General features: G+C 41.5%; 1 protein-coding gene across 1 annotated transcript; it reads right to left on the bottom strand.

The window, feature by feature from the left end:
* Positions 1-147: 147 nt before the first annotated feature.
* Positions 148-12847, bottom strand: pskh1 (protein serine kinase H1). Its single transcript, XM_037107786.1, has 4 exons — positions 12507-12847; positions 11003-11782; positions 8449-9378; positions 148-4837 (listed from the first exon to the last, which is right to left on the bottom strand). The coding sequence occupies exons 2-4, from the start codon at positions 11069-11071 to the stop codon at positions 4520-4522; spliced, it is 1317 nt and encodes a 438-aa protein (XP_036963681.1). The 5' UTR covers positions 11072-11782; positions 12507-12847; the 3' UTR covers positions 148-4519.
* Between the last annotated feature and the right edge of the window lie 4141 nt (positions 12848-16988).

Here is a 16988-nt window from a genome sequence, read left to right as displayed (position 1 = left end):
TACAGGCAGTTAAAGATTTTTTTCCCCTTCTGTCTGGGCCCCCTAGTGGCAAGAAGGGCCTCAGCATGTGCCTTGAACGCCTGTGCTCACATCAGGCACAGCTGGGCAGGCAGCATACAGTCATTCTATCAGAGGTTTTTTTTTTTTTTTTTTTATGAAAACAGCTGCGGATAGAATCAAGGTTGATGAGAGCAGTGAGGCTGAACCATATGGCAAATGTGCTGTAAAACCAAAATTAAATCAGATATTTTTCAAATTAAAGTTGTTACTTAACACGACCCCTTTCACATTACAGTCATTTAGTTTATTGCTCATACAAAAAAGCCTCAGGGAAAATAAAGCTTTAAAGTTACACAAAAGGACAATTTATGCACCAAGTTGTGTTTCAGTCTGGCCTGTTTCCAAAGGACATTCATCTTATATTTTAAATTATATTGGGCTTTTCCCCCCAGTGAAGTAGTGGCCTAATTTCTGTGCTGAATTAAGTCCAGCTTCATAACATTCCATGGTTATGCGCACTGAGGTGGAGGAGGGAATAAAAACAGTGAACTAATGAACCTGCAAGTAAGTGTAATCTTGTTGTGCAATTCACACACACGCACGCACGCACAATCATACACACTTGTAATCTTTTGGACCGGTCACAAACAGGCTTGCTCTGTGAGAATGATGATGAAAAAAAAATCTAAAAGCACTCCGGCGAGTCAGGTTCGAGTGTTTTATTAGCACGTACAACTCACCGTTTAAAAAAATAAAAAAGTTAATGGTAGAAGAATCAAAGTGTTATCATTCATTTCGACACACAATAACAAAAGATGAACAACTGTTTTCAGGTAACAGTGTTGAGCTGGCTACTTCATTTAGGATGACAGCATTTATATAAAATCACACAGATATATAAAAACAGGACAGGAAACACTTTTACAAATGTGCTGACATTCTGCAAATCTGCTAAAGGACTGATTGGTTCACTGAACATGGTATACAACAGGCACCCAACAATGCTGCTGGTTAGTTCTACCACAGCAATTTCTTTGAGTCCAAACAATTACTTTGACTGCCAGTCGTAAAGCTTAGATTTTACTGTTTATTTCACATACCATTCATGAACTCATGACCAGAACTACTGTATGTTGCAGAGTATCACACTTTAAAGTGATACTTTGACCAAAATCTGTTTTTAAAGAGGACAGAGCTTTTCTCTCTGTGCAGGACTTTTCAAGAATACAGAGCGTGTGCGTTTGATGTTAAAACAACATTTGAGTGTAACAATACCAGTTCCAATGTCAGCCTCACTTAAGGTCTTTTATAAACATTTTAGTCCCATCAAGGTGTGAGACATCAGGACAGGAAACAGCAGTGGGACAAAGATTATGAATCAAGGAAAATGGAAAAAGAAAGATTACAAAGTGTCATGGAACCAGCAAAGGACAAAAAGACAAAGAAGAACGGAAAAACTGAGGTCACCTGACATGGCTCAGTTAGGTTTCCAGTATGTATTTAAAAAAAAAAAAAAAGAGTTCACAACAGCAACACACTTTAAAAGTCTGGGGTGGATCACAGCACAATGCTCATATAAAGAAGAACAGAACACACTGTAGCAACGGACTAACACTGGGAGTGTTCTGAGGGGCAAAATACATGAAAATGCGATGGACAGGTCCAATAAAGATGAAGGCTGCAATTACAAAAACACATTTGAACGTAACTGAACTATCGATTAAGTGCATTTCCAAAAACAGAAAGAAAGCAAAAAAAAAAAAAAAAATTCAATAATCCCAATCAGTTTTTCTAAATCTTGAAGTTATGCTTCTTTTGGGAAATTCAAAAATCAATAATCAAATATCACATATTTGAAGATGGAGATGAATCAATTGCAATCAGTCTTGTAAACACGGATATGATGATCAAACTAAAAGTTGCATCCATTATTCATTTCACTTTGCTTGAACAGCCGTTTACTACCTCAATTTACCACAGTTTCACAAAAACACAATCCCTACTCTAGTCTCATTTAAGATAACTGCTGTTATATGAACTGCTATGAACAATGCAGCAGTTGCAGAACCTTATTGTGTAATGATGTGGGCCATCTACACATGAAATGTACTGGACTGATTCACTGGTCATGATTCAGACTGACAAAGGGAGTACTAGTAGTATGTATTGAGGGAGAAAAATCTTCTGAGTTTTCTCCATGCGAGCTGAAATTCCACAACACAAGAGCTTCAACCTACTGTATTACTATCAGTGTTATGGGTCTGATAAACTGAGTTCAGCCTTTGGAATCTATTCAGATTTAAGTGCACTTACAGACAAAAGGTAACCTTACATACTAACTTATGAATGCATGGTTGGATGTGCTTGGTTCTTTGATTCAAAATGTTTTAAAAATCACATATACATAAGACAAATTGGCATACAACCGTTATTTGATTAACCTCTACATCATTCTCATATTTTCAGTGGTTTCCTGCATTTTGGTCAAGAGTGTACACAGTTGTTATTCTGCCGGCTCCCCATAACCTGCCGAAGAACTACTGTGCCGGGCAACCTTTGGAAACTGAAGAAAATGCTGACGTGCCCTCTCACCTAGCCTCTGGTCAACTAGTAAAAGTACAGTGAGCCAACAAGAGAATGATTGACACTTACTTGACAGCATGCCAATGGCTAAAACTGGTGTGATGTGTTGTAAGATAAAACATATATTGTTTAAAAGAACTCACTGAGTTACAGATGATAGTGAAACAGAGGCTAGCTAGCAAAATGGCAGGACTTGGGTTGCACCTGCCATTTGTAAATCCAGTCAAACTTTTGTAAGTGAAGTTTATGACAATAATTAGCTAGTTCCAAACTAGTCAATTACTAAATCAGGTTATACCATGAAACTTGAGAAATGTCCAAGTTCTTAACGGGTAAAGTAATGGACATGTAAACAGGAAGCCAATGTAGCATCATAAACTGTAGCATACCTTCCAATAATCTGGTTAAAGGGGTAAACCACATCTTAATGCTTTGTAAATGTATTACAATGCTTTATTTCATATGATCATTCTTTTAAGAATCATTTTTGCAATTTTGATTGAGTTGAAACCATCTGGTTATGCTAACCTAGCTAAAAGTGTTAGTGTTTTTGGCATAATATTTTGTAATTCTCTTTTAAGTATGGTTTTGGTAAATATATTCTTAATTCCAAGTTACCTAAATACTTCAAATGTCAGGTCAAATATCTTCTTTACTACTCAGTCTAAACTTGTCAGCTAATAGCAAGCTAATATTAGCTTCTTCAGTGGGTTCAGTTATGGAACAGAATGTAATAAATATTTAGTGACAACTAATTCCTTTGCCTAACTAGTTTGTGTGGTGCAACCTGTTTCAATTGAGTGATGTAAAAATCTCCACTTGGTGAACATTTTTCTTATAACCAGGCTAAGTTTGAACTTACAAAGAACTGGTACAACTGGAACTGGTCCTATATAACAAAGAGCTTTGCTCTCATTGTTGCATACAACATGTGCCATTCTAACGGAAACCAACAATGAAAATGTAAAACCACACAACAACCAAAATGACCACATATCCTTATAAAGACAATGACTTATTGTAATACTGCTCTAACGCGAAGGGATCATAGCAGGTCCTTCATGAGTGATTATAGTGATCTCGAAGAATCTTTCAGAGAGGGGTGGTCTGGCATATTGTCTATTCTGACACAGTAAAGATTTAACACTGACACAAACAGCTTCACAATCTTCTGACAGCTTTAAAACAATGAGAGCAATAATGGCAAGATGAGATAAGCTTAGAATTGACTACCAAAAAAATACGCCTTCATTTTGACCACTAAGGGTGTGGCTGTTGCGTTTCCATCACCCACATCTTAAGACAAGGTCTGCACAATTAGTACAATAATAAATTCACAGCAATTTTCGATCAGGAGTGAGTGAAGGGAGTTTGTTTTCCCCTCCTTTTCTTCTTACAAACTTCAGTACCCAGAACTCTGTTCAACAGATCCTCGTGGAAGGTCATTATCCAGTGACCATTTGAATGGAGACTAATAATCATGTCAACAATAATAAATAAATATGTAGAGACACAGGGATTGAAGGAACAAAAGCAAAGGAGTGGAAGGCACCATCCTGCCAGAGAAAAGGTGGAGAAATGGATGGAGAGATGATGTAACCTAGTGTGTCCTTTTCTGTGCTCATGAGGAGACACATGAACTTAGATTACATTGTCTTCAGGATCGTTTTTGACTCATTCTCAAGTCTGAACTGGCAGCAGTCAACCTTAATTCAACTTCTGCTGGTAGCAATGGATGTAGTCAAGTCACTGTCGTCTTTTTTTTTTCTTTTTTTTTTTGAAAGGCAATGATTTGGGGCTTAAAGCCATTTTAGCCTCTAATACTTGCAGCAACTTCAAATGGTGGGAGTCATTTTAAAGGTTCAGTCACTGTCATGCTGTTTCCCCCCCAAAACACAAGGTCGGCTACAGTCCCTTGGCTGTCACGCGCCGTATCTCAGCCATTGTACTGCTGCTGATATCGACGGTTCAGCTCGCGCAGCTCCTTCTCTCGCACCCGCCGTGCTTTGTTGGATTTGGTGGAGCGGCTTGAGCGAGTAGACTGGGCCGATTTGGTGCTGTGGCAGCGTGACGACGCCCGCTTCAAGAGGTTCTGAGATATGCAGCGCTGCAGGTTCTTCATGGAGGAGGAGGCGGCCATGCTGACGATCCAGGGGTGCTTGAGGGCCTGGCCAGCTGTGAGCCGCTCGCTGGGGTCCACGGTTAGAATCCGCTCTACAAAGTCTTTGGCCAGGTTGGACACGCTGGGCCACGGCTGGAGAGGAGAGACAGATGTGAGACAAGGTTGAAATTAACTAAATAAGGTCAAGGACTTTCCAATGGCAGAACTCAACTTAGTCTAAACATGTGGTTCTCTATCTGACGAGTGGGCACAGTCATGTTACACACATGTAACGAATATCATCACTAATTGCTGCATTGCATTGTAATAGTGGCTTTTTCTTTACTTCCACCTGTGCTCCTGTCAAAACATCTAATCCAACAATAAAAAAGGATAAAGGAGATACACACAAGAAGGATGTGAAAGGAGAGAAGAGCGCTACAAAAGCCCGACCATGGAAATGAACAGTTCATTGTATGGACGTAAGAGAAACTTTATTTTGAGGATGAGAAAAAACAGAAAATAAAGGAGTGAAAACTTCTTTATTACAGGATCCCATTTTAGAAATGTAACTTATCAAATCATTTTGATTCACACTAACTGAAAAACTTCAGAAAAGGGAACGTCCAAGAAAAACAATAAAGGCAGAACTTTTTTTGAGATGGGACTTTGAATATAAGATCATGTAAGAACTGATGGTTTGTTTGGCATCAGTAGAGCTTAGTCCACTGGACACACGAGGGCAGCAGAGTGACACATAACTGAGAATGTGTCGAACAGTGTGAGCTTTGACCTGACAAAAAGCTTCTCATTTGATCGCGTTACATGTTATGTTTACATAGCCCATCGCAATGATGAGTCTTCTTTGTATTTGCTAACATCAGACTCAATAAAGGGAGAGGGGTAATGAATTTGATGTGAGTATTTGTTTTCATTTTGCTTGAACAGAATTTCAGGTTTCCAAGATCTAATGTAAAACATGATGTCCTGAAAGCATTTTTTGTGCAACATCTGCTGACTCTCTTTCCGAGACATGGACTCTATTTAGTATCAGTGACTGGTAGTGAGTCAACCTCTACCCCCTACTTAGACAGGAATTGGGAATATCAAGGCAGCGTGCCTTTCAACACACACACACACACACACGGAGTTTGTACATGATGTCCTGCTTGGCAACCAGCTGTGTTTTTGGTCTCCCAGTAGAAAACTTACCCTCCTCTCCACACCGCAGGTAAATCACCACTGCTGGCCAAAGATACATGACACATATATTACCCTCACACATACATTTCACCTCTACCTACAATAATGTCCACGCTGTGATTAGTTTATGCTCTGTAGCTGTAAACGTGGACATTATTTATCACAGCTGTAAAGACATATGTCCTCGAGAAGAGTACATTTAAGTCTGCCCCACCTCAGATCCACCTCTCAAGACTCTTAAACTAAAGGTCACAGGCCTCTGTGCTATACAGAGACACAATACAAGTTCTAGTATTGCATCCTTACAAGGACATGAGATGACCTCAGTATGAAATGAACAGTTGTAACCTCCAGTCTGAATCATGTTCATAGACACTGAAAATACTACAAATGTTCAAGCCTCACAGCAGAACACAGCATATATTCATTCTTTAAAAAATATTCTCTCAGCATTATTTGATAGAAACAGAGGAATAAGTGGATGACAGCAATCTGCAGCACTTGTTGCAGTTATATGATATACATCTTAATACCAGGCCCACAGAATGCCCCAAACACACCATGAACCAGAAATCACTACTACCAGAGAAGGACAATATTGTTTGGTGGGGAAATGATTAATAGAATGATTGTGTAGTTTATGAATTCTGACAAAATAGTGAAGCCATCAAGTTGTTTGTGTCCACCCTACTGTCCAGAATCCAGATATATATATCATACATACAATACAATGAAACAGGCAGAATTACTTACATTTGAGAGGTTTCACATGTGTGGTATTTCTATGTGATAAACTGATCTCTGATCAAAATTGTTGATAATATTTCTTTTTGAGCTGCTAGTTTATCAGTGAACTAACTGTTCAATTTCTACAGATTTTCAGAAGTCTATCATGTTTGAATCAGGCAGTTTATCATTTTCAAAGCCACTTTCTTCATTTATTTTAGGGCAGTTAAAAGTTCACTGGGGAGTTTTTGTCCAATAGTAGTGCGACAGAACAATAGGTTTTATGAGTATGTCTCTCATTTGTTTGTATTTTCCTCATGTTTGTATTTGAATGCACAAACACAAGCTATTCCAAAGACAGACAGTTGGGGGTGGTTGGTATGGGCCAAGAAATACAGCAATGTGCCCACAAAGATAATGAAGAGGAAGAAATAGAATAAGAAACATCACTTGACTGTGCAGCTCAAACAAAAGTTTAAATATCATACTATTATGTTATTTGATAGAATATATATATTATATAAATATATTATATAACTATTGGATATTACATTGACCGCGTAGCCAGAATATGTCTCTAAATAAATGATAACCTGCTGCACATTAGATGTATAAATAGGCATCTATACTACTACTACTACTACTAGTTCTTCATATAAACTTAAAAGGTTAAAACATGTCATGTTGTTATTACAGCTCGTTTCTGCTTCTTTTGGGGAACATATATTTGTATGCCCTATTCTGACCTCATGTTCACACAGAATTATGTCTTTTCTGTTATCGCTCTCAAGAAATAAATAGTTAAATAACCAATATATGACTTAAAAAAAATGCGTAAAGGTTGATTGATTGAGCTCTCACCAATTCCAAGGACGACTTGCTGGACATACCAAGTATACAACAAATAGCTCTACTACACTTCAGCGGCAGACTTCAGCTAAGATATATACTCCCTGGAAGTGATTTTAATTATTAACAGTGTGAACTCTGGCCTTATCTCACCTGCACAACACTCGAGAAGTTGAAATCTGGACGCAACCCCAGAAATCTGAGATGATTCAACTGCTTTGCATTAAATATTACAAAACTCCTTAGCTATTATTTGAGCTGGACAGGCTGTATGTGGGGCAAACATTAACCAAGGGGCCCTTTTGTAAAGCTCACTGGCAACATAAACATCCTGCACTATGAAACAAAGGAACTACTCTGCTCAGCATTCTAACTAGATACACAGATAGAGCATAAATTATTGTACACACATACACGCACTTAGAGGAACAGGCATATTGACTTAGAGAAAACAATTAAAGGAGAGCAAGTATGGCAAGGTAAAAGGAATGTTACATGAGACTGAAACAGATGTTAACTGAGAGATGAGGAGTGAGGACAGAAGTGTAAAGGGGTTAGGTGTGTGAAAATGTGTGTGTCTGTGTGAAACCAAGTCACCTCAGAAGAAAAGCTGAACTTCTTGGAAATCTGTTGACAAAGCCTCGTGTGGTGTGAGGAATGTATTCCAAATATGGGTGAAGTCTGCTGGTGTGCGTGTGTGTATGTGTGTGTGTCTGTCTGTGTGTCTGTGTGTGTGTGTGTGTGTGTGTGTGTGTGTGTGTGTGCAGAGACGTGCATTACTCAAGTTGTGGGGACATCAATCTGTTATCTAGACGCACTGTGGAGACTTGCCTTCCTTATGGGGACAAAATGCGAGTCCTCATAAGGTAAATCGGGTTAGGCAAGGTTAGGTAACTAGGTCTCCAGGAAATTAATGCAAGTCTATGTTATGTCTCGAAAACTGGGAAAAGAGTGTGTGAAAGTGTGTAACAGATTGAACTCCTCACCTCTCCAGAGAAGCTGTACTTCCCCTTCAGGATCTGCCGGTACAGCCTCATGCGGTTGTCGTCCTCGAAGGGCATGGTTCCACTCAGCAGGATGTACGAAATCACCCCCAGCGCCCACATGTCTACAGCATTTGTATAAGGCTTCCTCACCAGGATCTCTGGGGCGATGTACTCTGGCGTGCCGCATGTGGTCTTCATCAGACACTCGTCCCCTTTCTTCCTGCTACTGGCCAAACCAAAGTCAGTGATGATGATCTTGGAATCGGCTCCAGGGTGGTAGTAGAGCAGGTTTTCTGGTTTTAGGTCTCGGTGAGTGATCCCCAAAGTGTGAAGATACTTGACGCCATCCAGCACCATCTGCAGCACCCGCGTGGCGTCCCGTTCTGTGAACGAGCCACGTGCAATAATCCGATCGAAGAGCTCTCCTCCAGTGGCAAGCTCCATCACCATGTAGACACGTTCTGCTGTCTCAAAGACCTCCATCAGCTGGATTATATTGGTATGACGGACGCGTCGCAGAACGCACAGCTCAGACTCGCACACTTCCCTCCCCTCCCGGTAACGTGTCTCGATCATCTTGATGGCGTACGGCTGTCGCGTGCTCTTGTGCTCCACGCGAACAACGCGGCTAAAACTCCCGCGACCTATCAGAGCTTTAATGTCATACTTTGCTGTGACCCGGGGGTCAAACTTGGCTCGATATTTTGCCACCTTCTTCCGCTGAGGGTCGGACAGTTCTGACGGGTCCTTAGGGGGCTGAGCGGAAGCAGTGGGAGTGGCGGCTTGGGCTTGGGCCTGGGCCTGACATTGGGAGGTGGAGTCAGCTTTGTCACCTCCCCCTCCACCAGCCCCACCCGTCTTGCTTCTAGTGCCATCCCCTCTTATGAAGTGCTTATAGATATCTGTCTGAGGAGGTGGGAGAGGATCAACCTGAAAAACACAGTTACAAACAAGAGCAGAACAAAAGTTGAATATTTTTCTGTGGATAAAAGAAGAAACTGTTGTAAACAGTATAAACTGATGTATGGATGGATGCATGAACAAGATGGATTTCTGAGCTTTCAATGTACAAATGAAGGCATCAACCAATCATGCTGGATTGGATGGACATCAAGACAAAAGTCAAGCCGAGTTATTTGTTTTTAATTGTTTATGCTTGTCATCACCCTCATGATTTGACAAAGGACAAAAAAATGATGAAGACAAGGTGACAACAGTGTGATGTGATTTTGGATGAGTAAACCCTGATTGCTCTCTGCAGGGACACACTGATTATATGGGAGATTTACTGATGCAGAACTGAAGCTGCTGTATCCACCTGTGCCCTCCATAAATCCACCAGACTACGTTGATTAAAACAGTAACTGTACCTTGCAGAAACACAGGAATCATGGTTTTCCAGAGCTGCTTCATCAATCATTTGTTTGTACCTTTGCTGTTGTAACATGTTAATATGTCTGAATGGAACTGATTGGACCACACTGGAGCCTTGGGACAGGCACCCTAGATGAACCTGGTGAATGTCACCCCTCTCTACCTGTCAGCGAGCCAGGTCATTGCTGCTGTGTGACCCCAGAGAACCCTGGGGCCCTCTTAGAGCTCTGCAAGCTGGTGCTATTTTTCTGCCAGTATCTGTCCTGCTTAATAGAAGGTAAGTAGCATTGAAATGTGATAACATACCGGTGTTGCAAATTTGCATATTGGAGCGTACTAGCACTAATTCATGTCACTGCTAGTAAAAGGGACAGAAAGTGAAAGACTCCCGAGCAAGTGTTTTGAACTTAAGAGCAATTTATTCATCACGTCCTTGAAGCGTAAGGCCTTTGTCTATAGCAAATATAGCCAGACCAATACTGGATTTGAGGCCGATACTGATATTGATATATGTGAATTGCGCAGAAATGTGAGAACAATATATCAAAATGTGTTTATTTTTTAAACACAAACACATGCATGCATGATCTTGGCCAAAGTAAACTAAGTGGGACATTTTAGATCTGAATCTCAAGGGTACTATGTAATTGTGGTTTTCTCAAGACTTTTCAGCGAAAATACACACTGACATACCTGCTAATATAAGCTAACAACTGATTAATCAGTAAGTCATAGGTAACAATTAGGTATCTGTGAGTAGTTGGGCTGCAAATAATTACTTTCATCGTAACAAATTCAAGTGTCTTGATTTGTCTGACCAACAGTCGAGAACGCAGTCATATTCTGGCTGAAAGCATAGGCATGACTTAGTGATTAATACGTTGTCAGAATAGTTGCTGATTCATTTTCTGTCCATCAACAGGAAGAAACACGTGTACTGCACCAACGTTCACCAGGACTTTTCCACAATTAAAATATTCAATAAACTGACCCATAAAGAAAATAACTGTTAATTGCACTTTGACTTATTTTAGCTCATAAAATGTATTATTATCATGCATATACTGGTAGTGGTGAATGTGGCAGTAACAGTTCTACTGCTGCTATTATGAACAGTCACAGTATCTATGGTGGTAACAATGTTATTGTCAGTACTAGTAAAAACCATTGTCTTACTGACCTTTTTGACCAGGTCCAACTGAACGTCCCCTGGAGGCTCAGGGAGGACCTTACTGTTCCTGCACCCCATCACATCACCTTGGGCCGCTGCCCAGTCAGCCTCACAGGCCACCAGGAGCCCTGCCTCATCACCGCAACAGCTGATTCAACACACTCAGGGTATCCAACATCCAGCCCGTACCCAGACTCAGACAGGGGGTTCATGAATAAAGCTGATTATACCCACTCAAGTCCTGATGAGCTGGCATCAGCATCACAGTTCATGAATACACCTGATACGTCCACTTAAGTCCAGTTTAAAAAGTCCAAGAGTTCATGAATATATTTTGGGCGAGCACATTGTGCATTTCGGCTCCATCAGCAAGTGCTGTACTGTTGGTTGTCTTTTAACAAGTTCTTTCACGGGCCTCTGCTGGTGGGTCTCGCACATACAGCCAGGCTGCACTGTTGGCAGGAAAGGGGTACTTCAAGCCCCTTGAAGAAACAACCGGGGCCCCATCTCAGACAGCGTGATATGTTCAATGTTTGAGAGAATATTAGTTAGTATTCACGCTCACGACAAGAAAATTATCGATTGGGGCGGGGAGAGGAAGCAAGACCGGCTTAAATGTGGCTGCCTTTTGGAGAAATGCAGAAACAGTCACGCAGACCATCCAAAGAAAATACGATCATCCACTCTGCTTCGATCCATTGGGAGACGCTGTAATGTCAGCTTTGGTCTTGCTGCAGATAAAGCAGCTCCCCTGGAGAATCGCAGGCTGGAGAGCAGCGGAGTGAAGCTCTGAAATGGAGAACACAAAATGAAATGTGAGTGATTATGGTTTGGCTCAACAAACATATGGGCACCGTGTCTGAGCGCCGACATGACAGGAGCAGTCTTAACATTACGGCCAACAAATGAAAAAATGAAATGAAAAAAAAAGGAACAGGCCTAAACAGACTGAGCATTTTAGCACCAAAGTTAAACACCATTTCTGTATTGAAGTTGCGTGTTGAGTCCATATTGTAAAACTTTCCAGCCAAACTATGATTACAGCTACCCAGACATGTTTTGAAATGGCCAAGAAAACAAGAGAGAGCTCTGCCATGTTAAGAAATAGCTGCTCTATCACAGATGGTCACTGTTATCCGAGTATTCAGTGCTGGAAGTCTGCCTGATATATTGTTTAAGTTCTCAGTACAGAATGTTTATCAACTTATTTCACTTTTTCACTCATGTCAACAGAAAACTGAGTGGAAGCGTCCCTGGGAACTTGGTTTCCAGTGGTCTACACAGTGGTGACAAGCTCATTTGTATCACAAATGTACTGTACAACTGCACTCAAGTTTAGTTAAGATTTAAAAAAAAAAATGGCGAGGCCCTACTCATGTCAATGTTTTGGCTTCAGTCTAAAACACATTTGACCATTATTATTTTTTTGGCAGCACTGACTCACAACATGATACTCTCTAAAACTTTCAGAAGTGACCCGACATGAAGGTGTAAAAGTGACTCAACATCTCACCTCATTACTTATCCGAGACAACGGAACAGTTTAAGCGTGCTAACTAGCCTGCTAGCGGCAGGGCAGGACTCCCAACTTTGCCAAACCCAGCCTCCTCACCCCACTCTCACTCAGCTGGGCTCTCCATTTTCACCTCGTAGTTTCCCAACTTTATTCCCGATGACAAAGAACTCAAATCCATCACTTCCATTGTCAGCAACTTTCTGCGTCAGTTCCGAAGGTTCGTGCTGTGTTTTGGAAATGACGGGACTGAACAAAAACACGCAGAGTTGCTCCGTTGGTCGCTTTTACTGGACGGTGTTTTTCTACCAGGACCAGGACCACCTTCCCACAGCCAGACACATGCGTCAAGACCGCAGTGCGACATGGATGTTCCGCTCTGTACTTTCAAAATAAAATCATCTTTGAGCTTACTGTGTTGCACTAACGAGAAGGTTTCTAAGGAGAAAGTAAGCCAACCAACCAACTTAAATGTATTCATAATATCTCAAAGCACGTTGGAGTAGCGTGATTGAGCCATCATTTTCTGTGTGTGTACTTACCTTACCTTACTGGTTTGTGACAGTTCACAGAAAATGCATTTACTAATTTGCAAGATTCAAGCACAATGAATGACGTGATACCTAGTGATGGGAACTGCTTTTTTATCATGCAGTTTTGACGGGGTGTTGAAGGTGTTCATTATGTCAATCTAGCCCATGCATTGCATATTTGTATGTGACTGTGACTAAATGACCAGGAAGGCAATCTGGAAGTATTTTCGAATGGACAAAATTGTAGCATTTCACAGAAACAGGGAGAAATTGGATCCTGGGCAATGACCAAATTTACCAGTGCTGTTATCATTGAACATTTAATCAATATTCATATTGTTAATGCTGTGAGGAAACCTATAGAAATCAAGGAAATCAGTTTCTGATCGGTCATATAAAACATCTCTTTTTCCAGTCCACTTTTTTTGTCTTATTTTGAAGGGCCAGACCTTCAGCTTCCTGCGCTCTTCTCCCTGTCTCGGACTAACGTGATGGAGCTCGTCTTCCACCCAACTTTTTTTGTAGAGAGGGGACGACCTCCATCGGCTTGTTTCGACCCCATTAAGTCCCTATCGTCACTTCCTGGATACACAGAGAAGTCCCTCTGTCAAAGTGCTGACTTCTCTCTTTGGAAAAGTACTAACAAGTCCTGAAGGCGCTTTTTTCCCCTGGTTGACTCAAGTTCAGGTTAGATGAGTTACATGTAGGATGACTCTTGTCTGACCCTCATTTGATATGATCACGCCTCTAGGAAGAACATCTGAGAGAATTTCTGATGTTAAGCACAGATCTGCATCGGTTCACAGCCATCTGAGCAACATCTGAATGGCATGGAGCTAAAACGACATGATTATAAGTGAATTATAGATAGATGGTAATTTACTTGTTCCTTTATGTGGTGGGATCCTACTGGGACACTATCATGGACCCCTGCTGGTCTCTGGACTTCTTTTGAAGATAACTTACGGCACTAAATTCAACGCAGACATGCAGATGGATCGATTCTGTATTCCTTTCCACAGTAAAGCCAACATGAATTCACCACCAAGCCACCTCACCATGCCGCCAATCTAAAAACATCATAAACACAAGACTCAGCTTATGCTTAGACAGGTGTTTCACAGCGTATCCATTTACATGTTTTCGATTTCTTCGATGTTCAAAGTGGTAAAATATGCATTTTGACTCTATTGAAAGATGTATAAGGGGCACTTTTTGGAGAAGAAAGTCAACCTTAGAATTTAAATATTTACAATATCAATGAGGTAATAATACAAACTCAGAAACATAAAGAATCAAACCGAATGAACAAGCTGTTCTCAGATGAAAACGAGCTAGTTAGAAGCTCGGTGGCAGGGTCCGCCACATGTAAACAAAGTAAACAGTTTGACATTGTGTTGTCCTTAAAGTTTAGTTTGTTTATTCAGTTTATTCAGTCATTAAAACAAAAGGTTTGTGTATTTAGTTTGTTCAGGGATAGAAAATAAGTCAAACTTGCCTTAAACTACATAGTGCACCTTTAATTTGGAGACAAAAACAGCATAAAATGCATTTCACTTGTATTTCCTGCAGCATTGGCAGCACGTACTGTTACAAGGCATTTCCACATGGTGTCACTGTATACATAAAAGTCACTTTCAAGGCCACCTCAAACTGTGAGGCTACTTTTAAGACATTTTTTAAGGCTGGTAGTTCTGTAAAATCCCGACACTCGTGCCTCCACCGTGCTTGTAAAAGAGCCGAGGATGAGCACATCGGGCTTTGCCTGCTTGTTCATAAGTAAGGTAATAAAGAATACATGGCCTTGACTTCAATATTTATGAGATAGAGCATACTGGACACACTGTACACTGACCATGACTTCTGAAGCCTGCACAGGATGCAGCAGAGTTTTGTGGAGTAGCATTAAAAGTGGGGAATTAGTAAGAGGAAGACAAATCCTCCAGAAAGAGAGCCAGAGAGACAGTAAAATTCATCTTATGATGCCAATAAAGCTCCTTGAATTGGATTGAGGGAGTGAAAATGAGTGGGAGAAAGGGGGTGGGGGTGACAGAGGAAGACAACGGATGACAGATGGTGGGTAGCTGATAGAAATATAGGGAGAAAGGAGGGGAGGGGAAGAGAAAGATGAAACGGCGGGGAGTAATCAAAATGGAAAGAGGGAGATATGGTGAGATGGAGGAGGGAAGGACGACACGGTGCAGTAAGAGAGACAAAGAGGGATGAGGAGAGAAAAGAAAGGGAGTCTCTGAGGGGCCAGTGCTGCCCGGTCGCCTCTATCTGCAGTGCAGCTCAGGTCAGGGCCTCTCCGGCTCTGCAACCACATCGTCATCCTCGTGATTGATCACCTCTTTGTCGCACTCTGATTAAGATGCTTTGTCTGAGCGCTCCGCTTCTATTGACACTTGTGTATTCCTCTGTCGCAACTCTCTATTTCCCCCTCGATCTCTCCATCCATTTCCGCTGCTCGCACTGTCCCGTCTCTCGCACTCTTTCTCCCCTTTCCCTCCCCCAAAGGTCAATATCATCTATTAGATCTAGATTTGCTGACTGCTGTATTATTTATCCATACAGAGGAAGAGGAGCTGCTCTATTAAAAGCTCAATTGACTCCGTCTGTGTCTCTGGCTCCATTAATATCCCCATGATGGTTCCCCCATCGTTTGTGTGCGTGCATGTGAGAGAGCGAGAGAGGAGTTTTCTAGTGTGTGAGTGTGTGAGTGTGTGTGTGTGTGTGTGTGCCAGCGTGTGCCATGTGTTTTCTGCGTATTTGTGAAAAAGGCTGCAGAGGATGAGTAAGCGAGTGAGCGAGGGTTTACACTGAGTGGACAACTTTATGTGTGTGTGTGTGTGTGTGTGTGTGTTTACAGCCACTCTGGTGCAGTGGGACAAGAGCAGAAACTCCAGAAAATGACATTGTGTGTCAGGTGCGATCCTTGTTGGAGGATATTGCTATTTCAGTGCCCCACTGTAGCAGGGGTCCCCCCCCTAGAGAGTCAGGCGTAGAGAGAGGAAGGGAAAAAAGACGGAGAGACCACTGCTGCATGCCATCAGTACAATCGGGTCATAGTAAAGTCAATATTGATTACCACGGGCACTTAATTCCCTAAAGGAGTATTGCATGACTACTAAAGTGACACCGCAGGAGGTAAAAATACTGTAATATACAACACGCTCATTGTTGGAATATTATTGAAAACCTCAGGGAAGCTATTGATTTCCAGGGGAACATTCTATTCGAGTCTGAAGGCGCAGCATCTACATGGCAGGTGTTTTCTGTTTTTTTTTTTTTTGAGGGGGAAGAGTTTCATTTGGTCCCCGTTGAGCTGTGCATGTCCAGAACACCTGTGGTACTAACTTTTATGGTCCAGCTGACGGTCTGAAAGTTACTGCTCCTGCTGTGTTTCATTTTATACTTCTTTTTCCTGAAGTTTCTCAAACCCACCACCACAGCCACTTTTTCCTCAAAGTGAAAAAGTACGACTTCTCAAATCTCTCCGCCCCCCCCCCCCCCTCCAGCATTTACCCCTGGTATTACTGTCGCCACCGCTGCAGCAATGCTACCATTAGCAACATGGCTACCGCTAATGGCTTGGCTACTCCCAAAGTCAAAAATAACTGCAAGAGTCCCAATTCAACCTAGAAATGTGCTCTGAAAAGACAAAATAAAACACCTGGTTGTATTAATAAGTAGGATTAAGGATAGGTCTTAGCCTAGAATTGACCCCATTAACCTTTGGTCAACCCAATAATTTTTTCCCCCTTTCATTACCATTGTGAGACAGTGCTGTTTTCAAATGTTTTTGTTCTTTTCTTAGGGAATAATGTATGGATTCTGATTAAAAATATCAGGCTTATTTAGGTACCTTGGCTGAGGAATGTGCCCTACTGAGTGCCAGTGTTGTTCAAGTTGTTCCCCTGTTACCTTGGGGCAGCAACCGGGGAAAACA

Source organism: Acanthopagrus latus, chromosome 8 (genome assembly GCF_904848185.1).
Source record: "Acanthopagrus latus isolate v.2019 chromosome 8, fAcaLat1.1, whole genome shotgun sequence".
Classification (NCBI taxonomy): Eukaryota; Metazoa; Chordata; class Actinopteri; order Spariformes; family Sparidae; genus Acanthopagrus; species Acanthopagrus latus.
The sequence above is the reverse complement of the archived record's forward strand: the minus strand, read 5'-3'. Positions and strand labels throughout refer to the sequence as shown.